This window comes from Pygocentrus nattereri, chromosome 9 (assembly GCF_015220715.1).
Source record: "Pygocentrus nattereri isolate fPygNat1 chromosome 9, fPygNat1.pri, whole genome shotgun sequence".
Lineage (NCBI taxonomy): Eukaryota > Metazoa > Chordata > Actinopteri > Characiformes > Serrasalmidae > Pygocentrus > Pygocentrus nattereri.
The window spans coordinates 3,792,947-3,819,209 of record NC_051219.1 but is presented as its reverse complement, the minus strand read 5'-3'; the positions used below and the strand labels follow the sequence as shown (position 1 = coordinate 3,819,209).

General features: G+C 39.3%; 1 protein-coding gene across 1 annotated transcript; it reads left to right on the top strand.

Moving 5' to 3' along the window:
• On the top strand, window positions 1-25,928 carry LOC108415912 (polymeric immunoglobulin receptor-like). The gene is made up of 12 exons (XM_037540903.1): window positions 1-81; window positions 3,120-3,464; window positions 5,377-5,679; window positions 6,763-7,056; window positions 12,276-12,581; window positions 18,368-18,673; window positions 19,762-20,067; window positions 22,182-22,487; window positions 22,787-22,807; window positions 23,351-23,455; window positions 23,633-23,673; window positions 24,697-25,928. The coding sequence occupies exons 1-12, from the start codon at window positions 6-8 to the stop codon at window positions 24,922-24,924; spliced, it is 2,637 nt and encodes an 878-aa protein (XP_037396800.1). The 5' UTR covers window positions 1-5; the 3' UTR covers window positions 24,925-25,928.
• The last annotated feature ends 335 nt before the right edge of the window (window positions 25,929-26,263 follow it).

Genomic DNA, 26,263 nt, shown 5'->3' with positions numbered 1-26,263 from the left:
GAGAGATGAACAGCGGCGTTCTCTCAGTAAAGATGTGGCTCTGTGTGTTTCTGCTCTACTCTGTGCTGCAGGAATCTTCAGGTGAGTCCACACCACTGTGTGAGTTCTTCTTCATGTGCATCACTGCTGCACTGTAGTGAACTGTAGACAGTGAACTGTAGTGAACTGTAGAAGAGTTCAGGTTCTAGATATGCTGTTATCATCGTGTCTTTATTGACTCTTTCTCCTCTGATCTTGTCTTGTATTGATCACACGTCAAGGTGGACTGTATTCAATTCAGACACCAATTCAGCATTTTGTGAAATCAAACGTAAATAAAAAGCTCTGATAATATAATAAAGGTTTTGCTTTTCATTTTGGCAGAAATTCTGCGCGTCACCACAGAAAAGCATCGCATTTCATGCTTTTCTCTGTAGTTTTCACTGTAATGTGGCACAAATTCTTCCCTATACTCACCTATTTACACACATAGCAATGCTTGACTGTCTACCCTGCAATACGCAACAATGTCTCACTCAATATGAAATATCAACCCGTTGGACTGACGTGAGCTTGTTTTATAGTGGTAACTATACACTGGAAAATTAAGCTGAATTTTCATGCTATGCAATTTACACCAGTCGCTCACAAGTGGACGAGTGAAGCTTCAGGAAGAATGTATTTAGTTTCTGGGCCAAAAAACTATGAAGCGCCTTTGTTTTCTGCTGTTGCAGGACTTGTATTAATATCGTTCACCATGTGGAAACATTTTTACTTTACGTTTATTACGAAATGCCACTGATGGTCCACTGCAGACCATGTCACATCAGTATAGGCCCGAGGACCACCACAGTGTGCTTTCTGGCCCACTTTTGGTCCCCGGCCCAGTGGTTGAGAAACCCGGCTCTAAAGAACCTGAGCCATTTGTAAAACCCGTGATGAGAGTCCTCTTATTCTGAAGTGATACCCCTGAACTCTATTAGCTCCCTTTCTGTCATGCTTGCTGTGCCTGTCTTGAGCGAGATTCACTCTCAGCTTTGTTGTAAAGTCTATTTTGAGATTTTTGAATTTTGTCTGAGAAGTTCTGTCGTTTCTCTTTATATGCTTTAAAAATGCCATTTGTAGGTCTTGGATCAGCCGTGATGTATAACTCAGAAAAACATTGGCCATCTTAGTTTCTAACGCTGACTTTTCACAGAGCTGGATATGAATCTCTTTACCAGATTGATTCAAATTTAGACTAAACTCCTGTGGCTTTGACTGAGCCTAGCAGTGACGCTTTTAGCTAATTTTAAGCGGAATGTGTTTCAGTAGTGATGATTCTTAATGTTCAGTGCTGAGTTTTATATTTTGGGAGATATTTAGTTCAAAACAATAGGATCTAACAGCTCAGCGCTTGGCCATTAAACACAGGACATTTTTGTAATGAACTTTTTTTTAAGGTAAACATTAAAGTAATTAAAACTGGATATCAATCCAGACGATGAGCGCAGAAACAAGGAGGCGGTCACAATGTTACGCCTGATCAGTGTAGAGTGCAGTAAAGAACCTTGTGTGCTTGTTTTAATGTGGACATTTTCCATTTTTATTTTTTCAAATATTTCATTTATAGAAATCTGCAGTAGCTACTCTGTTTACTTTAACACTGAATCTTCACCGCAGTGAGCCGAGACACTTCTCAACATCTGTCACTGTCACTAAACACACGTGACAAAAAGGGAGCGTCTATGTAGAGTTAGAGGCCTGGTTGTGTGTGTATATATTGTCGTATCTCAACACATTATAGCTCGTTTTGACACAATCAGAATCAGAATCAGAATCAGAATCCTTTATTGATCCCAGAGGGAAATTGCAGTTGTTACAGTTGCAAACATTTATGTAAAAGAATAAACACTTTAATAATTTAAAACAAAGATGAAGAGGAATTTGCAATATGTGCATGAGATTTAAGTTTTTATGAATACAGTAAAGACTGTGATAGTAAATATGAAACATCCAGTATAAAGCAGTTCAAGTTATTGTACCTCTGAGCGCAGTTGTACCTTTTGCGCACAATTATGATTATTATTACACATATGAACAGTTTGGTATTGAGTTTTGCGCAGATGAACCACACTTTGTGAATCACACACTGAGAGAGGAGTTGTAGAGTTTGATGGCCACAGGTAAGAATGACCTCCTGTGCTGCTCTGTGGTCATTTCGGTAGAATGAGTCTTGAGCTGAATGAGCTCCTGTGTCTCATCACCGTATCGTAGAGTGGGTGGGAGCCATTGTCCATAATGGCCTTCAGTTTACACAGCGTCCTCCACTCCGACACGGCCGTCAGCGAGTCCAGCTCCACACCCACAGCATCACCGGCCTTGTGGATCAGTCTGTTGAGTCTGTTGGCGTCTGCCACCCTCAGCCTGCTTTCCCAGCATGCAACAGCATAGAGGATAGCACTCACCAGCACAGAGTCATAGAAGATCCTGAGCATAGTCCGGCAGATGTTGAAGGACCTCAGGCGCCTCAGAAAATAAAGACGACTTTGGCCCTTCCTGTAGAGGGCGTCAGTGTTCTTAGCCCAGTCCAGTTTATTGTCAATATAAACACCCAGATATTTGTAATACTCCACAGTGTCCACACTGACCCCCCTGATGGACACAGGGGTCACCAGTGCCTTGTCCCTCCTCAGGTCCACCACCAGTTCCTTTGTCTTTGTCACATTGAGCTGCAGGTGGTTCCGCTCGCACCATGCGACAAAGTCCTTCACCATCGCCCTGAACTCATCCTCATCACACTTGTCCTGGTTGCCATGCCGACCGACTTCACGCGATCAGCTGATCCCATGTGTAAACAAAGCGGCCAGCGGACCAGGAGAGTGAAAGAAGCACTTTCACAGTGAAAAAACAGACCAAGACTTTCAGCGCATTTCAAAAGGGGACAGCTTCACTAACTTGCCTCATCAAATAAATAAACTATTAAAAAGATAAAAGTTAAGAAGAAAAATGAAAAATAAACACGAACGGGAGCTGCTGGAACAGGCAGCATGAACGCACGCTCACTTTATGAGGTTCACTGTGGTTGTTCTTGAGTTTATGTTCTAAAATATGATGAAAAATGCTTAATCCAAGTTCTTGGTGATGTGGTGTTTCTGCAGGCTGCACTGTAGAGCGAGGTTTGGGAGACACTATCACCAGATCTGCTGGAGATTCTGTGGAGCTGCCGTGCTCCTGCACACAACAAACAAAGGAAGATCCTCAGACAGTTCAGTGGGGATTTAAGAGAAAGTTCATACAAGGCGACTACAATGCTGATCACTCAGTGTTTCAAGAGGACGGCAGTCAGAATCAGCGCTACAGAGGCAGAGTTCAGAGACTGAATCAGAATAAACCAGGAACTGTAGCTCTAATCATCTCCCACCTCACTGAGGAAGATGAAGGAGCGTATCTGTGCGGGAACAACAGGAAATATAACAGAGCCGTCATTCTCCAAGTCTCCACAGGTAAGTCTAACAGAGGATTAATCAGGGTTTCTGTTTGATGGGGGTGAAGTTTGAGAAGGTATGTGAAATTTAATCATCATGTATTTGTAACCTTTTATTTATAAAGTAAACATGTTCCTGCAGTTTATGTGGATGTTTGCCAGTAGATGAATGTCCTGTAGATCAGTAGAGCTGCTGAAGTTGGGTCACAAATGATTAATTATGGTGAAAAGAATTGGTGCATTAGTTAAGTGTTCCTTAAACATTATTTATATATCATTATTTTTATATCTATATGTTAATACATAGTGCCTCATTAAGAGGTTAAAGTAATTGAGTCTGTTAACTGATATTTGAGTAATGCTGTACAGTAACTACATGTACACAACACATTCATGATATGTTCATAACCAGTACATTAACAGTCCATTACAATGACATCAGCATTTTGAAACCCACATTAAATTGATTAATTAATGAATAATGAATCCATAATGTGATGAATCGAATACGCACTCAGTGATGTGGAGCATGAACTCCATTAAAATACACATCACTTATTCTCAGGTAACAAATGATGTGAAGCACATGATATTCAAGAGATCCATGTTGCATTTATTACTGATCTATTAATGATATTTCTTTAAAAACATGACACACAAATGAATGACATTTCACATTTATATACATAATTCAATGATGATATTCACTAATATTTCATGAGGTGATGAGCCTGGATGTGTAATATTACTGCACACTTAATAAAAGATGCTACAGGAGAATTTAATGTAAGAGTAGATGTTGAAGTTTGTTTGGATTTCATTTTAGTCATTAAAGCCAATAAACACTGATTAATAATGAATGTAGTCTGGATTTCTCTCACAGTGAGCTCAGTAAACTGTTCATGTTCTCAATAGATTATCATGAAGGTCACACTGAGCATCACTGACTGTGTTTCCAGTTCATAACATGAAATGTTCATCACTCATTAATGAATGTTTCTAAAGGACGTAACTGTAATGAATCCTTACTGTACTGTTTATGAATGAGCCATGAACACTTCATATACATGCAGTTCCTGTAAAGCTTTACTGATCGGCGTTCAGTCGTTAGTTCCAGCTTATTTACTCAATAACTGGGAACAAACTGCGTTACAAACTCTACAGAACTGAATATTAGATTTCTCTGTAATGTAAACTCCACAGCATTCACTGAAAATGTCCTTCAGACTGTAAATGTTTATGAATCATCATCAGCAGAGATGAATATGAATGATATTTAATATCGGCATCGGCCCACAATTCCCATATCAGTGCATCCCTAATAACAGTGTCATGTTACCATCACTGTTAATAATGTCATTATGACACATGACATAATCTTTTATGATCTGACATCAGAAATTATCACGTGACATAAACATGATATAATATGATATAATATAATATGATTATAGCATCTGTGAGGGTAATTACCAGCAACATGACATGTTTAAGGCATGGTTATGTCAGTGTTATGTAGAGAGTACAAGAAAATTGTGATGAAATTAAATAAACTAAGCACTGATATTTTAATAATGAGTAATAACAGTTAATAATTCACCCTTAATGTAAAGCGTTACCCATCTGTCTGATACAGAAATATTACAAAAATATGTTTTTTAATGTAGCCAAGCTTCCATCATTACTGTGATGTTAGATCAATAAAAGCTTTGAGGCTGAATTATAATGACAGGAACAAAGCAGAACCCTGACTGATAAACTTCATCAAACCAGCCAATTAAATAACACTAAACGAGAGACGGTGTGACAGAATCACATCCAGCTGATGTGAACAGAGGGGGTAACAGTGGTAAAGACCACTGAGAGAACTGGTTACTGTGCTGTTGGTGTTGAGATGGTGGTGATGTGTGTCTGTATTTGTGGGTCTGCAGGCTGTGCTGTGCTGAGTGACAGTGAGAGAACGTTCTCCAGATCTCCAGGAGAGTCTGTTCTGCTGCCCTGTCCCTGTCCCCCAGACCAACACAGGATCAACCCTGACAGAGTCACATGGACTAAAGATCAGACTGCAGTGTCTAATGATACAGAATCCTACAGAGGCAGAGTCTGGATGTTCGACCAGAACCATTCCAGAAATTTCTCTCTCCTCATCTCAGATCTGACTAAAGAGGACTCTGGACGCTACACCTGCAGAGCTGACGAGAAGGACATGCCATTTGTCCTGCTGGATGTCACAGGTCAGTCGGTCAAATCATCATACAGTTTCAGTACTGACCGCACTGCACCAGCGTAACTGACTCAGCACCCAATCTGTTTCCAGAAGCTTCTCTCTGTAAGACTGAAGAGAACAGTAACAGTAGCTGGAGCTGTGGAATGTGATGCTGGTGCAGATGTGACTGCTGTGATTAAACAGCTGGAAAGTGTTTTCATCACTGAACACAATGTAGATAATAAAATCTCTGAAAACAGAAAAAGTCGTTTAAAATCGGACACATTTACTACTTTTATGAAGCCGTGCTCTTCTGTGGAGAGACAGATGTTTGTTGGTGGAGTTCAACGCTCAGCTGGTCAGCATTAGTGCCCAGTAGCCGTTCTGCACAGTAGCCTCAGTGAAGAGTGTGATGTGGCTCAGCTTGTGAGACTCTATTCCTAACAGTGTGTTTGAGGCCACAGTGTGGATCTGAACTCCAGCTGCAGTTCACATGTGTTACTGAGAGTAAATGAGAGCGGCTGCCCGCTGGCTGTGAGCTACAGGAGAATTACTCAGACTACAGCGGCTGGTAAAGCGGGCGGGGCTGAGTTTAGTGAGTGTTCTGGTGTGAAGTGATATCATTTTAATCAGATGGAGGAAAAGACGCTGTTTCCTCTCCTGCAGCGCTCACTGTTCACACAGAGCCAGCCACCTGATCAGGGGCGCCAGATCCCCGCTTTAGTGCTTTAATGACACTTGATATGAAAAGATTTTTTTGTTGTTTTTTGTTGTTATATTAAGAAATAAACACATTCAGTAACTAAATATTCTTTTAGGTTTTTCGACTAATTTTACAATATTTTAATTTCAAGAATTGCCTTTTTTCATGACATAAGTTGTTGTGAGCTTCATAAATAAATAAATATAACAGTGATGTATTATTATTAATATCATCTTTGTGAGTTTTTCAACAACAGCTATTATCCCAATAAAAATCTCACTATATTCAAAATTATTGGAATGAAACTCTTCAAATGCATTTAATTTATGATTAATTTTATGTAAACATGTGTAATGTCTATAATATATAATGTATTTTCTGGTCAGTCAAAGGCTGTTGTTGTTTCAGGCTGCACTCTGTCAGAGAATAAGCAGACTGTTCCAGTCAGTAGATCCTCAGGAGAGTCTGTTCTTCTGTCCTGCACCTGCACTGACCAGCAGGGCAGACCTGTGGGAGTTCAGTGGAGAACACCAAACCATGAAGATCTCCTTCAGCACTACAGCGGCCGAGTTCAGACATCTAACCAGAGCTCTCCAGGAAATTTCTCTGTACTGATCTCAGACCTGACTGAAGAGGACGGAGGAACATATTCATGCTGGATAAACCAGAATCAGTACAGGAACTTCAGCCTCACTGTTAAAGGTAAACTGCTGAATTCTGTCTCTTTCACATTCATACATTCATACATCTGCTGAATGAGACTAAAAACAAAGCTAGAATCAATAATATTATTAGCAGAAGTAATCAAGGTATGAAGAACGGCTAAAACATTTGGGAAAAGGATTCGTTCATTATAATATTAGTCCTGTATCAGTCCTTTACTAGTTCTGCATAAGGTCTGTAATAATACAGTAACTTTTTTTTTAAATGTTAGGGTTTTTAAAATTTATACTGTGTGATTTGCTCACCTGTTGTGTATCGACTGGATCAGAATTGACCAACAGGTTTTAGATTTTTAGATGCTTGGACAGATGGAGGTCTCCACCTGTGAAAGGAATGATACAAGTTGTAAACAAAACCTGAGGCCTGGTTGGTGCTTTTACTGTTGCTGTTGTCATGAATCAGTGATGAACGAATTATATCTAAGTAATGTTGAAATAAGTCGTCTGAGCCTGGAAGAGCTTTTCTGTTCTAAACTGGAACAACGTCTGTTGAAGTGGAGTTAACTTCAGCAACCTAAGCAAGACATAACTGTACTACAAATTCTATTCTAATACTAGTTAGAGTTACACTGCAGCTAAAATGTTGAGGATATTTAAATATGCTTTTGTTAAAGTGTGCTTTGGTACGTTATGAAATAATTACATTCATTCTTGTTTTATCAAGCTTTATCAGCATACTAAAATATTAAATACAATTTCAAATATATTACTTTTGAAATGTACAGGAAAGTGCATTTTAGTTGCATTTCCATAAATTACATTAATACAAATGTATCTTTAGTATTCCTTTAGTATATTTAGTAAGTTCCCTACTAATACACTTAAAAATAACTTGGACATTTTTATCAAAGACACTGTTGAGACCTTCAGGTAAAGATTACACCAGTTTCGAGAGTTCCTGTCCATCCTAGTCCACTCTACCGTGGCCTGGGTGCACATTTCAGAGATTGTATGAGTTTATTTACATGCTTAACCTGCTGGTCCATGTTGATTTTGATGGTCACTCAAACTGTCCCAGTGGTCCATTATGTCCGCTGATCCAGTCGCATAGACACCCTACAGCAGGTACTGATACTGATATTGCTACTGCTTAATAATACCAGTACTTATCAATACTCCTATTGATACTGCTGTCCATATATATATTTATTCATTTATTTATTTATTTATTTAGCAAAAAATAAAAATATCACATGAAAATATGTGAAATGATTCAGAAGTTACTTTATTATTACATTTTATTGCAAAAATAACAATTCTTAGTTGGTCTACATTTACACAGTGGAGTGTGCCTGTAATTTAGGGATTCTGTGTGAACTCATCCATCCCTCAGTGGTTCAGGCTCTTACACACTAGTGTCAGCAGTGATGTTTTTATTCTCAACTTTATACCAAGCAAGTATGATGATGTTTGATAATGTGCCTCTGGGAGGGGGTGGTAACTACAAAATGAATTACCCCTGCTTGTCAGGACCACTCACACTCAGTTCAAACTTATGCTGCACTGTTTGCATCAGAACAGTAAACATCTTTATAGCAGTACAGACTGACAGCATCATGAAGCCATGCAAGCATGTCTGACTACTGACTACTGCTATCCACTGATGAAGCTGTGGCTGCTGCTTGACTCTTTATTATGTAGGAACATAAATTAGAAGTACTTAAAACAGACGCTGACTGTGTCCTGAGTTAATGACTCCAGACCTTTTTTATGATGATAGCGAGTGTTTCCTCTACACCCAACAGCCTTTTTACATATATTGCATTTAGCTGCAGGTTTATTGAATTCAGTAATGTGAGCCCACACTTTTGAAACTTTATCCTTTATGACAGGACGGCACAGAGTAATGCTCAGCTTTCGATATGGTTAACGTTAGGGTTAGCCAATCAGAATCGTATGGATGCTATGGTTGAACTAACGTTACATAAATATTGATAACAGCACCATTTGTCCAGTCCACACTTCGGTACAGACCAATCAGGAGCTGGTACCTATTTAGTACTGGGTCTCGATACTGTCATGCCTCCAGCAAACTCCTGAGCGGACTCCTTTTCCCAGAGCTCAACGTGAGGTCATTTGACTGTTCAGTCACAATCGGAGTTGGACTCTGACACAAACTCCATTGCCCAGGATTCTATGGGAACTCACGTGTCTTCTGACTCATGTCTGCGCTCCTATCAGCGCTCCCAATTCCCGGAATTCTAACCGGGTTCACCTGTGTAGACTGTCATGTGACTCACAGATTTAGTATATATAGTATATTAGTCTTGCCTCTTATGCTTTTGGAGATTACACTGTGATCTGCTCGCATCTGAAACTATTGCCATGTCACAAATACCCTGCTCTACCCTACAGCTGTCATCCTGGATTGTGAGAATGACAGTGCTGTGCTCTGTTCGGCCATTAAAGACAAAGTGTGTTGAGGAGTGGGCGCTAAAAGAGTGGAATATGCAATAAAGTCAACAGGAGACTGGTGCAATACTTACCTGACAGGACTGGCGCTGCCACTAAGGCAATTAAACGCTTAACTGAGTATTAGAAAAGAAATGATGAATGCGACTTCGTTTTGTCCAGGGACACTGTTGTGTTTTTGGTTGACCACTAAGTGTGTGATATAATTAAGCTGTTTAGTATTAATTACGCAACTCTTGAAGTGCAACCACATTCACCACATGCCAAGAAGTTTAGGATCCAGAGAAGAGCTCCAAAAAGGAGATGTAAGGTGAGGTGTATGTAGATGGATATTTGTGTACATATATGTGTTTCCCTTTTGGTAACACTACAGTTTCTCTCTGTAATATTGTGTGTAGTCTGGACGCAGTGCTGCCTCAGAGTCAGTATCTGTTGGTGGGCTATGCTGACTCTTAATTGGGGAAGTGCTTCAAGTATGAATTCAATGTGTGACAGTGGTGTTTGCATATGGCAAAAAACCTTGAAGCTTGGTTTGGGTTTGTGAGCAGTAATGATGTGCATTCTGATTCATTTTGATATTCAAGTATCGTGTGTATGAGTTCATGAATGGATATCCAGTTAATCACATGGGAAAACAATGGCTAGCTGTAACTAGTGTAAGGATGTAGACTCATCTTTTTAGGTGGGAGCACTGATGATGCACAAAAATACAGCAGCACAGAGAGGAAGATATTTTACTGTTCAAAAACAGCAGAGGGAAGTGAGGTGGGTTTTCATGTTGGATCAGCAACCGTTGCTGCCTCTTCAGATGAGCTAATAAGCCAACAGAGCTAACAGGCATCATGTTGGATGCTGAAGAGGACATTATGTCACAAGATATTTTCTTCTCAGTGGACGATGTGCCAATAAGATATTTATCAGATAAATATGTTTTCATTGTTTTAGTTAACATTAGTTACAGTAGCCTAGTTAGTAATACAGCCAGGCTATCCTTGCCCTCTGAGTCACGTCCTTAAAATCACGTCCTTGGCAATGCACTCAAATTCAATCACGCTTCTTTTCTAGTAGCAAAAAATTTACTAAATGTTTTGACTTTTCTTTTTGCATCACTTTCAGTGTGTACAGACCTTAAAGCAGCATGCACTGACCAATTAGACCATAAAATGAAGCTACACTGGCCAGCTTTGTAATCACCAAATTACAGATTTGTCAAAATAGTCAAAATACATCCCCAATTCCATAAAAGTTAAGATGCATTGTAAAATGTCAATAAGTGTAAATAAAAACAGAATGCAATTATTTGCAAATCTCATAGACCCATATTTTATTCACAATAGAACATAGAACACATATCTGCAACATAGATGTTGAAAGTGAGACATTTTACCATTTCATGAAAAACATTAACTCATTTAGAACTTGATGGCAGCAAAACATCTTTAAAAAGTTGAGACAGTGGCAACAAAAGACTGGAAAAGTAAGTGGTACTGACAAAAAAACAGCTGGAGGAGCAGTTTGCAACTAACTCACATGGCTGGGTATAAAAGAGCATTTTAGAGAGGCAGAGTCTCTCTTAGGCTAAGATGGGCAGAGGTTCAGCAACCTGTGAAGAATTGCATCTAAAAATTGTGAAACAATTTCAGAAAAATGAAGAATTTGGATATCCCACCATCTACAGTGCATAACGTCATCAAAACATTCAGAGAATCTGGAGAAAGCCCTGTATTAAAGGTACAAGGTGGCGGTCAGTATTGGATGCCCGTGATCTTTGGGCCCTCAGGCAGCACTGCACTGAAAACGGGCATGATTCTGTACTGGAATTCACTGCATGGGCTCAAAAACACTTCCAGAAATCAATGTAAACACAGTTCACCATTTAATCCACAAACGCAAGTTAAAGCTGTATCATGCAAAGAAGAAGCCAAATGTCAACATGATTCAGAAATGCTGCCGTCTTCTCTGGGGTGAAGGTCATAATGTCAGAAAACTGCTCTGTGGTCAGATGAATCAAAATGTAAAATTCTGATGGACGGCGTGTCCTTCAGACTCAAGAGCAGAGGGACCATCCAGCTTGTTATCAGCCCACAGTTCAAAAACCTGCATCTCTGATGGTCTGGGGTTTCATTAGTGGCTATGGTGCGGGCAGCTTACACATCTGGAAAGATTCTATCAATGCAACATGTGCGAAAAATCCAGTAAATAAGACCCGGAACTGAGCAGCTAGAATCCTACATCAGACATGAATGGGTCAACATTCCTCTCCTAGAACTACAGTAATTGGTCTCCTCACTTCACAAGAAAAAGAAGAGGGGATGCTACACAATGGTAGACTGTGCCAACTTTTCTGAGATCCATCAAGCTCTAAATGAGTTAATATTTTTCAGAAAACGGTAAAATCTCTCACTTTCAACATCTGATATGTGTTTAAATTGTTAAAAGAAGAGGGGATGCTACAAAGTTTTTAAGCGTTGCTGCCATCAATTTCTAAATGAGTTAAAGTTGTTCATGGAATGGTCTCATTTTCAACATTTGTTATGTGCTGTATGGTCTACTGCGAACAAAATATGGTGCTATAAGATTTGCAAATCATTGCATTCTGTTTTTATTTACATTTTACACAGTGTTCCAACTTTTTTGGAATCGGGATGGTATCATTTTTCAGATATAATAAAAACTGACACTTCGGTTCAAAACTTCTCAATCGCTATTAAACACACAAAAACATAAACACGTACTACAACAGTAATAAACAGAACAGAAACACTGTGCTGCCTTATGTTCCTGCAGACTGCAAACTGTCAGAGACTCAGGAGAAAGTCATTCACAAATATCCAGGAGAGTCTGTTCTCCTGCCCTGCGCCTGCTCTGACCAACACACCAAACCAGTAAGTGTGAAATGGGACCATGTAGACTCAGAAGGGACTGAGGTATCCAATGAGACGGAGCTCTACAAAGGCAGAGTCCAGATGTTTAATAAGTACCGTCCAGCAAATCTCTCTCTGCTGATATCCAACCTGACTGAACAAGACGAGGGAACATACAGATGTTCAATCAACAACAAACAGTCCATCAACATCAGACTCAACATTACAGGTAAACTGACCCAGACCTGTAAAATAATTGTGTATCTTCACCTGATCACACTGCGGTAAACTATCATCAGCTCTCCAGTGATTCTACAGTAACTGAAGCTGTAATTCAGTGAATTCAATGTTGAGGATATTTAAATATGCTTTTGTTAAAGTGTGTTTTGGTACATTATGAAATAATTACATTCATTCTTGTTTTATCAAGCTTTATCAGCATACTAAAATATTAAATACAATTTCAAATATATTACTTTTGAAATGTACAGGAAAGTGCATTTTAGTTGCATTTCCATAAATTACATTAATACAAATGTATCTTTAGTATTCCTTTAGTATATTTAGTAAGTTCCCTACTAATACACTTAAAAATAACTTGGACATTTTTATCAAAGACACTGTTGAGACCTTCAGGTAAAGATTACACCAGTTTCGAGAGTTCCTGTCCATCCTAGTCCACTCTACCGTGGCCTGGGTGCACATTTCAGAGATTGTATGAGTTTATTTACATGCTTAACCTGCTGGTCCATGTTGATTTTGATGGTCACTCAAACTGTCCCAGTGGTCCATTATGTCCGCTGATCCAGTCGCATAGACACCCTACAGCAGGTACTGATACTGATATTGCTACTGCTTAATAATACCAGTACTTATCAATACTCCTATTGATACTGCTGTCCATATATATATTTATTCATTTATTTATTTATTTATTTAGCAAAAAATAAAAATATCACATGAAAATATGTGAAATGATTCAGAAGTTACTTTATTATTACATTTTATTGCAAAAATAACAATTCTTAGTTGGTCTACATTTACACAGTGGAGTGTGCCTGTAATTTAGGGATTCTGTGTGGACTCATCCATCCCTCAGTGGTTCAGGCTCTTACACACTAGTGTCAGCAGTGATGTTTTTATTCTCAACTTTATACCAAGCAAGTATGATGATGTTTGATAATGTGCCTCTGGGAGGGGGTGGTAACTACAAAATGAATTACCCCTGCTTGTCATGACCACTCACACTCAGTTCAAACTTATGCTGCACTGTTTGCATCAGAACAGTAAACATCTTTATAGCAGTACAGACTGACAGCATCATGAAGCCATGCAAGCATGTCTGACTACTGACTACTGCTATCCACTGATGAAGCTGTGGCTGCTGCTTGACTCTTTATTATGTAGGAACATAAATTAGAAGTACTTAAAACAGACGCTGACTGTGTCCTGAGTTAATGACTTCAGACCTTTTTTATGATGATAGCGAGTGTTATCTCGACTTGACAAGATCCCATCAGCATCGGAGCCGAGAGGCTGCACTGAGGATGCAGGACAAGCAGCTGCTTTGCTAAAGCAGTCAAACACTCTGCCCTGCTTCAGATTTATAGATTATTATGTTTGTGTTTCATGAGGTTACCGATGTTACCCCCTCTACACCCAACAGCCTTTTTACATATATTGCATTTAGCTGCAGGTTTATTGAATTCAGTAATGTGAGCCCACACTTTTGAAACTTTATCCTTTATGACAGGACGGCACAGAGTAATGCTCAGCTTTCGATATGGTTAACGTTAGGGTTAGCCAGTCAGAATCGTATGGATGCTATGGTTGAACTAACGTTACATAAATATTGATAACAGCACCATTTGTCCAGTCCACACTTCGGTACAGACCAATCAGGAGCTGGTACCTATTTAGTACTGGGTCTCGATACTGTCATGCCTCCAGCAAACTCCTGAGCGGACTCCTTTTCCCAGAGCTCAACGTGAGATCATTTGACTGTTCAGTCACAATCGGAGTTGGACTCTGACACAAACTCCATTGCCCAGGATTCTATGGGAACTCACGTGTCTTCTGACTCATATCTGCGCTCCTATCAGCGCTCCCAATCCCTGGAATTCTAACCGGGTTCACCTGTGTAGACTGTCATGTGACTCACAGATTTAGTATATATAGTATATATATTGTTTTCTTGAGAACTACTGAACGTTTCATTCTGACTGGCATTGTTTCTTGTTTTTGACCCCTGCTTTGTTTACCTGATTACGACTTTGTGCTTCATTCCTTTTTTGTACCTTTGCCTCTCTTTTTGGGTCTGTGTTTTGACTTTTGGCCCATTTCACGTTTACGATTTTGTCTTGCCTCTTTTGCTTTTGGAGATTAAACTGTGATCTGCTCGCATCTGAAACTATTGCCATGTCAGAAATACCCTGCTCTACCCTACAGCTGTCATCCTGGATTGTGAGAATGACAGTGCTGTGCTCTGTTCGGCCATTGAAGACAAAGTTTGTTGAGGAGTGGGCGCTAAAAGAGTGGAATATGCAATAAACAGGACTCAACAGGAGACTGGTGCAATACTTACCTGACAGGACTGGCGCTGCCACTAAGGCAATTAAACGCTTAACTGAGTATTAGAAAAGAAATGATGAATTCGACTTCGTTTTGTCCAGGGACACTGTTGTGTTTTTGGTTGACCACTAAGTGTGTTATATAATTAAGCTATGTAGTATTAATTACACAACTCTTGAAGTGCAACCAAATTCACCACATGCCAAGAAGTTTAGGATCCAGAGAAGAGCTCCAAAAAGGAGATGTAAGGTGAGGTGTATGTAGATGCATATTTGTGTACATATATGTGTTTCCCTTTTGGTAACACTACAGTTTCTCTCTGTAATACTGTGTGTAGTCTGGACGCAGTGCTGCCTTGGAGTCGGTGTCTGTTGGTGGTCTATGCTGACTCTTAATTGGGGAAGTGCTTCAAGTATGAATTCAATGTGTGACAGTGGTGTTTGCATATGGCAAAAAACCTTGAAGCTTGGTTTGGGTTTGTGAGCAGTAATGATGTGCATTCTGATTAATTTTGATATTCAAGTATCGTGTGTATGAGTTCATGAATGGATATCCAGTTAATCACATGGGAAAACAATGGCTAGCTGTAACTAGTGTAAGGATGTAGACTCATCTTTTTAGGTGGGAGCACTGATGATGCACAAAAATACAGCAGCACAGAGAGGAAGATATTTTACTGTTCAAAAACAGCAGAGGGAAGTGAGGTGGGTTTTCATGTTGGATCAGCAACAGTTGCTGCCTCTTCAGATGAGCTAATAAGCCAACAGAGCTAACAGGCATCATGTTGGATGCTGAAGAGGACATTATGTCACAAGATATTTTCTTCTCAGTGGACGATGTGCCAACAAGATATTTATCAGATAAATATGTTTTCATTGTTTTAGTTAACATTAGTTACAGTAGCCTAGTACACCTCTCTAGGCCGGGTTATCCGCTCACATGGCTTCTCATACCATTACTATGCTGACGACACCCAGCTCTATCTTTCATTCCCGCCTGATGACGCGTCGATCTCTGTGCGGATATCGCAGTGCCTCTCGGACATATCCGCATGGATAAAGGAACACCACCTTCAACTAAACCTGGTCCTTAACCAACCAAAACGGGCGCATGTCACCCCACTGCTCATTGAGCTCCACTGGTTACCGGTTGCTGCTCGTATCAAATTTAAAACTCTTACGATGGCCCACAAGGTGTTAACAGAGCAGGCTCCTTCCTACCTGCACTCGCTCCTAAAGGCTTACAGCACCGCCCGGCCACTGCGATCCTCCAATGAACGTCGCTTAGCTTTGCCAAACATTCACACAAAGCAATCGAGACTGTTCTCATACTTGATTCCCCAATGGTGGAACAAGCTACCTTCCACTGTCAGAGCAGGGGCGTCCCTCGCTATTTTTAAGAAACTCCTGAAGACGGAGCTCTTCAGGGAGCACTTACTCTAATCGCCTCTTGCAATCTAACCACTACCAACCTCATCTCTTTCTTGCCCTCCTTCCCTTCTCTACCCCGCTATTACCCTTTGGCCTCCTTTAAGGCCTGACTATGTTTGTTCTATGTACCTCATTATTTGTAAGTCGCTTTGGATAAAAGCGTCTGCTAAATGTAAATGTAATGTAATGTAATGTAGTTAGTAATACAGCCAGGCTATCCTTGCCCTCTGAGTCACGTATTTAAAACCACGTCCTTGGCAATGCACTCAAATTCAGTCACTCTTCTTTCCTAGTAGCAAAAAACTTACTAAATGTTTTGACTTTTCTTTTTGCATCACTTTCAGTGTGTACAGACCTTAAAGCAGCATGCACTGACCAATTAAATCGTAAAATGAAGCTACACTGGCCAGCTTTGTAATCACCAAATTACAGATTTGTCAAAATAGTCAAAATACATCCCCAATTCCATAAAAGTTAAGATGCTTTGTAAAATGTCAATAAGTGTAAATAAAAACAGAATGCAATTATTTGCAAATCTCATAGACCCATATTTTATTCACAATAGAACATAGAACACATATCTCCAACATAGATGTTGAAAGTGAGACATTTTACCATTTCATGAAAAACATTAACTCATTTAGAACTTGATGGCAGCAACACATCTTTAAAAAGTTGGGACAGAGGCAACAAAAGACTGGAAAAGTAAGTGGTACTGACAAAAAACAGCTGGAGGAGCAGTTTGCAACTAACTCACATGGCTGGGTATAAAAGAGCATTTTAGAGAGGCAGAGTCTCTCTTAGGCTAAGATGGGAAGAGGTTCACCAACCTGTGAAGAATTGCTTCTAAAAATTGTGGAACAATTTCAGAAAAATTAAGAATTTGGATATCCCACCATCTACAGTGCATAACATCATCAAAACATTCAGAGAATCTGGAGAAAGCCCTGTATTAAAGGGACAAGGTGGCGGTCAATATTGGATGCCTGTACTCTTTGGGCCCTCAGGCAGCACTGCACTGAAAACGGGCATGATTCTGTACTGGAATTCACTGCATGGGCTCAAAAACACTTCCAGAAATCAATGTAAACACAGTTCACCATTTAATCCACAAACGAGAGTTAAAGCTGTATCATGCAAAGAAGAAGCCAAATGTTAACATGATCTAGAAACGCTGCCGTCTTCTCTGGGGTGAAGGTCATAAGGTCAGAAAACTGTTCTGTGGTCAGATGAATCAAAATTTTAAATTCTGATGGACGGCTTGTCCTTCAGACTCAAGAGGAGAGGGACCATCCAGCTTGTTATCAGCCCACAGTTCAAAAACCTGCATCTCTGATGGTCTGGGGTTTCATTAGTGGCTATGGTGCGGGCAGCTTACACATCTGGAAAGATTCTTTCAATGCAACATGTGCGAAAAATCCAGTAAACAAAACCTGGAACTGAGCAGCTAGAATCCTACATCAGACAAGAATGGGACAACATTCCTCTCCTAGAACTACAGCAATTGGTCTCCTCACTTCACAAGAAAAAGAAGAGGGGATGCTACACAATGGTAGACTGTGCCAACTTTTCTGAGATCCATCAAGCTCTAAATGAGTTAATATTTTTCAGAAAACGGTAAAATCTCTCACTTTCAACATCTGATATGTGTTTAAATTGTTAAAAGAAGAGGGGATGCTACAAAGTTTTTAAGCGTTGCTGCCATCAAGTTCTAAATGAGTTAAAGTTGTTCATGGAATGGTCTCATTTTCAACATTTGTTATGTGCTGTATGTTCTATTGCGAACAAAATATGGTGCTATAAGATTTGCAAATCATTGCATTCTGTTTTTATTTACATTTTACACAGTGTTCCAACATTTTTGGAATCGGGATGGTATCATTTTTCAGATATAATAAAAACTGACACTTCGGTTGAAAACTTCTTAATCGCTATTAAACACACAAAAACATAAACACGTACTACAACAGTAATAAACAGAACAGAAACACTGTGCTGCTTTATGTTCCTGCAGACTGCAAACTGTCAGAGACTCAGGAGAAAGACATTCACAAATATCCAGGAGAGTCTGTTCTCCTGCCCTGCTCCTGCTCTGACCAACACACCAAACCTGTAAGTGTGAAATGGGAGCGTGTGGACTCAGGAGGGACTGAGGTATCCAATGAGACACCACGATACACAGGCAGAGTCCAGATGTTTAATAAAAACCTTCCAGCAAATCTCTCTCTACTGATCTCCAACCTGACTGAACAAGACCAGGGAACATACAGATGTTTAATCAACAACAAACAGTCCATCAACATCAGACTCAAAATTAGAGGTAAACTGACCCAGACCTGTAAAATAATTGTGTATCTTCACCTGATCACACTGTGGTAAACTATCATCAGCTCTCCAGTGATTCTACAGTAACTGAAGCTGTAATTCAGTGAATTCAGTGTCTTTACTCACTGAATGTGAGCATTTTTTATTCAACCAATTTTTGCAAACATTCTAAAGCAACATGCACTCACTCGACACTGTTGTCTCAGGTATTGGCATGGCAACAATCAAACTCAAGATCAATGATTTATTGACATGTATTCAGAACACAAGCCATCCAAAAATCCAATATATATTATATATAAAATCCAATATTTATCCATATAATTCTTGTACTACAGCACCACGCTCCTACAGACAAAAAGATCAAAGAAGAATTACATGGGGCAATAGGAGAGGGAGGTAGAAGAAAGTTATTGCACACAGAAGACAAGTAAACCAGAAGATAGAAGGCAGGAATATGCAGAAAAAGGACAAAGATTTCATGCAAAATGCATGGACGTCAGGATTCATCCCATCGAACCGACTGTTCTTTTTGAGGATGTTGCTCATTTTCAGGGACCAACAAAAGGGAATCTGACAGTGGCACATCCAGCAATCTGAGACTGCAGACAAATTCCACAGTCAAGCCAATTCATAGTGATGGATCGTTTCTATTTTTCCACAACAGCTTCTTGGTCTTGGTAACATTCAGAGCTAGATTTTTGTTGCTACACCCAACAGAAAGATCATGTATCACCCGTCTGTCAGCAGCCTCATCATCAAGCATCAAGATATCTTTGTTCCTTGAAGATATTTTAAGTGTTTTTCCCCATCACTGCAATGATGACCTTAATGTGGCATGAGCTAGCGAATTAGATAATAAAATAAAACATAACTGGCCAGCTTTGTAATGACCAAATAAAAGATTTGTATTATAAAGAAATCTACAGTATCAAGATACAATTTTCCAACTGTAACAAAAATTTTCTCAGTTTATACTCCAAAATTCTCATTAGAGAGCTGACATTAGCCAATCGCCATTAAACAGATAATGTAATAGTAATAAACAGAACAGAAACACTGTGCTGCTTTATGTTCCTGCAGACTGCAAACTGTCAGAGACTCAAGAGAAAGTCATTCACAAATATCCAGGAGAGTCTGTTCTCCTGTCCTGCTCCTGCTCTGACCAACGCACCACTCCTGTAAGTGTGAAATGGGAGCATGTAGACTCAGGAGGGACTGAGGTATCCGATAAGATGGCAAACTACACCGGCAGAGTCCAGATGTTTAATAAGAACCTTCCAGCAAATCTCTCTCTACTGATCTCCAACCTGACTGAACAAGACCAGGGAACATACAGATGTTCAATCAACAACAAACAGTCCATCGACATCAGACTCAACATTAAAGGTAAACTCATTGAAACCTTCAAAGTACTTGTGTATTCATCCTTACCAGATTATACTGTGATATGATTGAAACGTTCTTGAAACTATCATAAGCACTCTAGCTGTTGCAAAGGCTTTACACACTGAATGTGATGTATTTGTACATTTATTTCTATGTCAATAAATTTCAACTTAACTTGCACATCAAACAATTTTGACATGTTCAAACAAAATATGACATTGTTCTATTAGACCCCTGTTCAATTTTTGCAAACCTTGACTCACTCAGCCAATCATTTCAAAACCCAGATTTGTTTATTGTCAAATGTATTAAGAATACATGGCAATCAAAAAAACTTATAAGAAATTCTTATACTGCAGCGTCATGAGGCAACAGATAAAAAGACAAAAATGAAGTAGATGGGCTGATGGGGGAGGGAGGTACTGCATATCTTAGAAGGGTCTTGTTCATTCTAGGAAAAACATTGGATAGCGAGTAACAAAAAATAAAGGTAAACAGTACAAGCGACCAGCGATATGGTGTGAGGTAGATGACAAGAATAAATAGGAACAGGGCAAAATGGTAGGTATTGAATATGAGGAAAAATAAAGTATATATGCATATAAACATGAGATGTAATGTGCAATGAACATGCTAGGCTGTGGTACAATATATACAAGTGCAGTGGAAAAAGGCATGGACCAAATTTAACTGTAGGATACAATAAAATAAGACAGGACTGTGGTTTAAAGTGAGATGGCAATGAATCAGTGTTTGCTGTTTGTGAAGTGGGTGGTCTATGATATATACTTCTGAGGCATTTGCTAGAGGAGAGTGGGTAGAACGGTATGAGATGATGCCAAGATTATGGACTGAGCCCTTGTCCAACATCAGGATGCACAAATGTCCTGGAGTTGAAGGAGGTCTGTGCCTGATTTTAGGAGCAGTACAGACAGTTCTTTGTTGGGGTCTAAGATCCTGGGCAGTCAGGTTGCCAATTCAACAGTCAGAACACACAATACAGCTTCATTTACACTTGGCATTGCCATGCGTCTTGAGTGATGCATCCTCTACACAATCATAAGTGTATAGCATTACGGTGTGGACAGGGTACAGTGTGTCTCTGAGACGCACTGAGATCCAATCACTCAAACAACTTTTAGAGGTGATTGGGGATGCATATGACCACACTACATTTGTAGTGCTGAAGCATCTCATTGCATCCTCAACAGTGTCAGGACTACATTAATCAACTCTCAGCACAGCAGAGACAAACAAGGATTTATGGGACACTGTTGTCAAACACACACAGAGTGGAACTGATGAAGGAAATGTATGGGGTACTGTGCCTCCCATGATAAAATCCTATGACATGTTCATGGCGACTCATTTGAGACTCACTGAAAAATTAATCAAGACAGATGTTAATACAAAGTGAGAGCAGGGCCAGATGCAGCAGCACCTTGACTATCATGTACACCAAAGCTTTTTAGTCTCCTTAGGAGGAACAGTCACTGCTCAGCCTTTTCAAGAATGCTGCTAGTGTTGTGGGACCAAGTCAGGGGAGTCTGACAGCTGCGCACTCAGCAATCTGAAACTGATGACAATTTCCACAGCAAAGCCACTGATACTTATAGAAGTAAGATCATTTCTGTTCACAAGTCCACAGTAAGTTTCTTGGTCTTGGTGACATAAAGTGGTAGATTTTTGTGCCTTGAAACAGAAAGATCATATATCTGCCTCCTGTAGACAAACTCTTCATTAAACTGATGAATCGGTCCCAGCAACCCACACGTTGTCCCCTGCTTTATCAGATGTGGGACTAACATCTCCAAAAGCAGAGGACCCAATGTTGGTACCTGAAGATATGCTGACACTTTTGCATCTCTGTCGGTGTGTAAAGACCTAAAGGATAGCACAAGTTGGCCAATTATATTAAAACAATGGAGCCTAAATGGTCAGTTCTGTAATAACCAAAGTACAGATGTGCACCATGAAGCAATATGAAAATACAGCTGTATCAGAAATGTTTACTTTGGTTCAAACTCAAGACTTCTCATAAGAGAACTGATATTATTCAATCAGATAATGCTACTGTATTGAACAGAACAATATTCTGCTTTATGTTCCTGCAGGCTGCACACTGTCAGAGACTAAAGACAAACTGATTAGCAGATCTCCAGGAGATTCTGTTCTCCTGCCCTGCTCCTGCATTGACCAACAAACCAAACCTAGAAATGTGAAATGGGAGCATGTAGGCTCAGGAGGGACTGAGGTATCCAATGAGACGCCACGATACACAGGCAGAGTCCAGATGTTTAATAAGAACCTTCCAGCAAATCTCTCTCTACTGATCTCCAACCTGACTGAACAAGACCAGGGAACATACAGATGTTCAATCAACAACAAACAGTCCATCAACATCAAACTCAGCATTACAGGTACTTCATTATCTTATCTGTCCACGGTAAAGACTCTCAGAACAGAAGAACACATGTTTGTACTTGATGTTGACCATTGCTAACACAGCAGCTCAGTGTTACAGTGGGTTTGTATATTCATAACATTTGTAATATCTGCTGTTTTCTGCTGATACTGAGAGCTTGTCTACAGCTTAAACTGCATTGAAAAATCTAAAAAAATGTTTTGAATCTAGTGACATACACTGTTATTTCAAATTAATTTGTGGTATTGTACCATTACGCACCTCTTTTTCTGTTTTTCTATGTGAAATCCACAGCAGAGAAGAGAGAAATCTCAGGTCAGTCTGGTCAGATGTTACTGTACAGCAAGACTTTGTATGTACTTTAAAATATGTGTGTGAGTTCTTGTTGACCACTGTGTAAGACCTCTTTTTTGTAACACTTCACAATTTTTTACAAAACTAGTTACAGTGCACCAACAAATCATGAATATGTGTTTGGCAAAGATTAATGCAAATCTATGGGAGAAATGAAGGATGAGAAAAAATGCAAGTTTTTGTACCTCATTGATTCCTATGGGGGAAAAAAAAATTATGAAGATTGTGTGAAAACTATGTTTGAGCAAAAATAAATGTGCAATCACTAGTAAATATTATTAACTAGGATATTGTTAGTATATTGAATGCATGTTTTATGATACTTCTTCAATAAATAAGGGAGAAGAGCTGAAGGAAATCTAATGAATAAATGTACTGAAAAAGTGAAAGATCACTATTCTCAGGAGCCATGCAGTTCAGGAGTGGAAGTGTCTTTTTATAAAATTTTACAACTTGCTTTAAACTGTAATGAATGATTGTTTCATCTCTTTTTCTTGATGACAGATTCCTCAGGTTCGCTCATCCCTTGGATTGTCTGTGTGGCTCTGCTGTTTATAGTGATTGGACAATCAGCACTGATCTACAAACTGCTCCACAATAGGACACAAGGTACTACACACACAACCACAATCACATAAAAGCAGCTTTTGTAGCAACATAATACTTTGATACTTTAATATGAGTATAAATTAGATATCAGTTATGAAAGATTTCCTCTGTTGAAGATGAAATCCACCAGTCTTGTGGAAACCAACTCTTTAATTAACATCTTCAATTGTTCTGCAGGGTCTGCCTCTACCAACACTGAGAGAGGAACACAGAACATAGTGAGTGAAAAAACCAAATCAAAACAGAGTCTGAAACCTGCGTCTCATTATAACCAATTATGAAGTGTTTTTAAATGTAAAAGTGCAAGTCAGTGGAATTCAGCACTGTTTCATGAGGCTACAGAGTCTGTAAGTATTTGTTTCATTCCAACTGAACACAACACCATTTGATTGACAGCTGTGGCATTTGTGTAACGTGACACAACTGATCAGACGATCGTGGATGTATTAGAAAAAGAGGTTTTACTGTTTGAAACGTGATCCAAGCTCATTGTCAGAAAACAGGCACAGATCAAATCCAAAACAATCCAAAAAGACAAACGAAACTTCTAACCGAAAAGCCCAGGCTTATATATTAACTACTCTACGGTATAGTGGAGGTCTGATAGATGGTGTAAAGGAGAATGTTGATCAGCTATGAATGGTGGAGCAGCAGTCATGTGATTTCCAGAGGAATTCTAGGAATTGGAGTTCTCTAGAGTCAAATCCAGAGGAATGTATGACAATTCAGAAGATGCTCTTACCGATAATGACCTACGTGTCATCTTTTATATTATGCAAATCACAGAAGCAATGTAAAATATACAGAGAAAATGTTTAATTATGAGCTCACCTACTTATTAAAGCAATAAAATATTGCTATGAAGCACACAAGACTGTGTACACTGCAATCTTCATAGGACACAGTAGGAAACTATAAATAGATACTGTCAAATTAATTATAATGTGTATACAGCATTCGGTTTATTGTAGGTGTAATATAGAGGTTCCCAACGCTGTTTCTGGTAAAGTTTAGATACAACCATAATCTAACACACATGATCCAGACAACCAAGGACTTTAGTAGCATCTGATTATTAGAGTCAAGTGTATTTATCCTACAATCTCCATGTCAGTAGATCTTCAGGGCCAGAGATGGAAACCTTTGGCTTAATGACGACAATTATTCTGTATGAATAAATGAACATAATGTGAAGACTAAGGTTTGTTTTTTTTCTCCTGTGTGTCTTACTGTGGTTGCAGGCTGATGATGATTATGAAAATAATCCTTCTGGAGCCCGGAACAAGATCAGCATGGCTGCAATCTACCAGAGCCTGGACCCAAACACCAACCAATCAGATTCAGTCTACCAGGGCCTAAACCCAAACACCAACCAATCAGATTCAGTTTACCAGAGCCTAAACCCAAACACCAGCCAATCAGATTCAGTTTACCAGAGCCTAAACCCCAACACCATCCAATCAGATTAAGTTTATCAGAGCCTAAACCCAAACACCAACCAATCAGACTCAGTTTACCAGAGCCTAAACCCAAACACCAGCCAATCAGATTCAGTCTACCAGAACTGAAACACCAACACCAACCAATCAGATGAGCCAGCCTACATGAGTCTACATGAGCCTAAGCCCCAACACCAACCAATCAGATTGTCTACCAACACCAACCAATCAGATGAGCCAGTCTGCATCAGTCTACCAGAGACTAAACCACAACCAGAGCTGAAATCCCAATACTTACAGAGCTAAACCCAGATTCATGTGTCTAAACCCTTCAAAATACTGCAGCAATAAATTGAGGTTATATTTTGCGATGATCATGATGAAAATATTGGACACTGCCTTTTCATTCTAATCCATGTTAGGAAATCTGAAGAAACCTGTTTAACTCAACTTCAGTTCTGTAAACTTTATCTATGCATTAAATCAAGTTAAGATATAGATTATTGCTTTCAAGAATATTTGGTGAACTTATTTACAAAATAACTTTATTTCATAATTAATGTGTTTCTTGCTAGAGCTTAAGTTACATTTCAGTCTTTGCATAAGTCATGATGTGCTCTTATTTACTGTAATATTGGTTCTCTGAATGTTATGTACGCATGTTTAATGAATATATGTATTTGAAATGAATGTCAGTTGGATGCACAAGTGTTGTGTAATTGTGTGAGTGTAATTTTTCAGCATTCAGTTCTGTGTTTGTGATAAATAATGTGCTTTTGTATATCTCTGAATGTATTTTAAATAGTTGAGCTTGTATGAACTTGAATTGGATCTTCTTAATTTGTCATATTGTAAATCCATCCATCCATCCATTTTCTAAGCCGCTTCTCCGTCAGGATCGCGGGGGTGCTGGAGCCTATCCCAGCAGTCATCGGGCAGAAGGCAGGACACACCCTGGACAGATCGCCCGTCCATCGCAGGGCAGATATTGTAAATCTTTTTAATTTAATAAAGGAAACTGAAACTGTAACTACTGTTCCCTTTAAAATTTTGTGACCGGGGTCCTCTCTGAATTTTGGTTATGGTTTTGAATATATGACAAAGTGAATAGCCCAACCCCTTTGGTTTTGGTTTTAGTCTACCATATCCCAAATTCGTGCCCTGACTTACCAACTGAACTTAATGAATTGTTCACTCTTTTTTCTTATTTTTGCTGTGTCTCTGTTATTTGGTGACTTCAAAATACATGTCAATTCAAACGGTGCTGTTGCTGGAATGTCTTAGAACTGTACTGGAACACTTTTATTTAACTCAGCATGTAGATCTTCCTAGTCACTCTCATCACAACACAGTTGATTTGGTTTGTTAC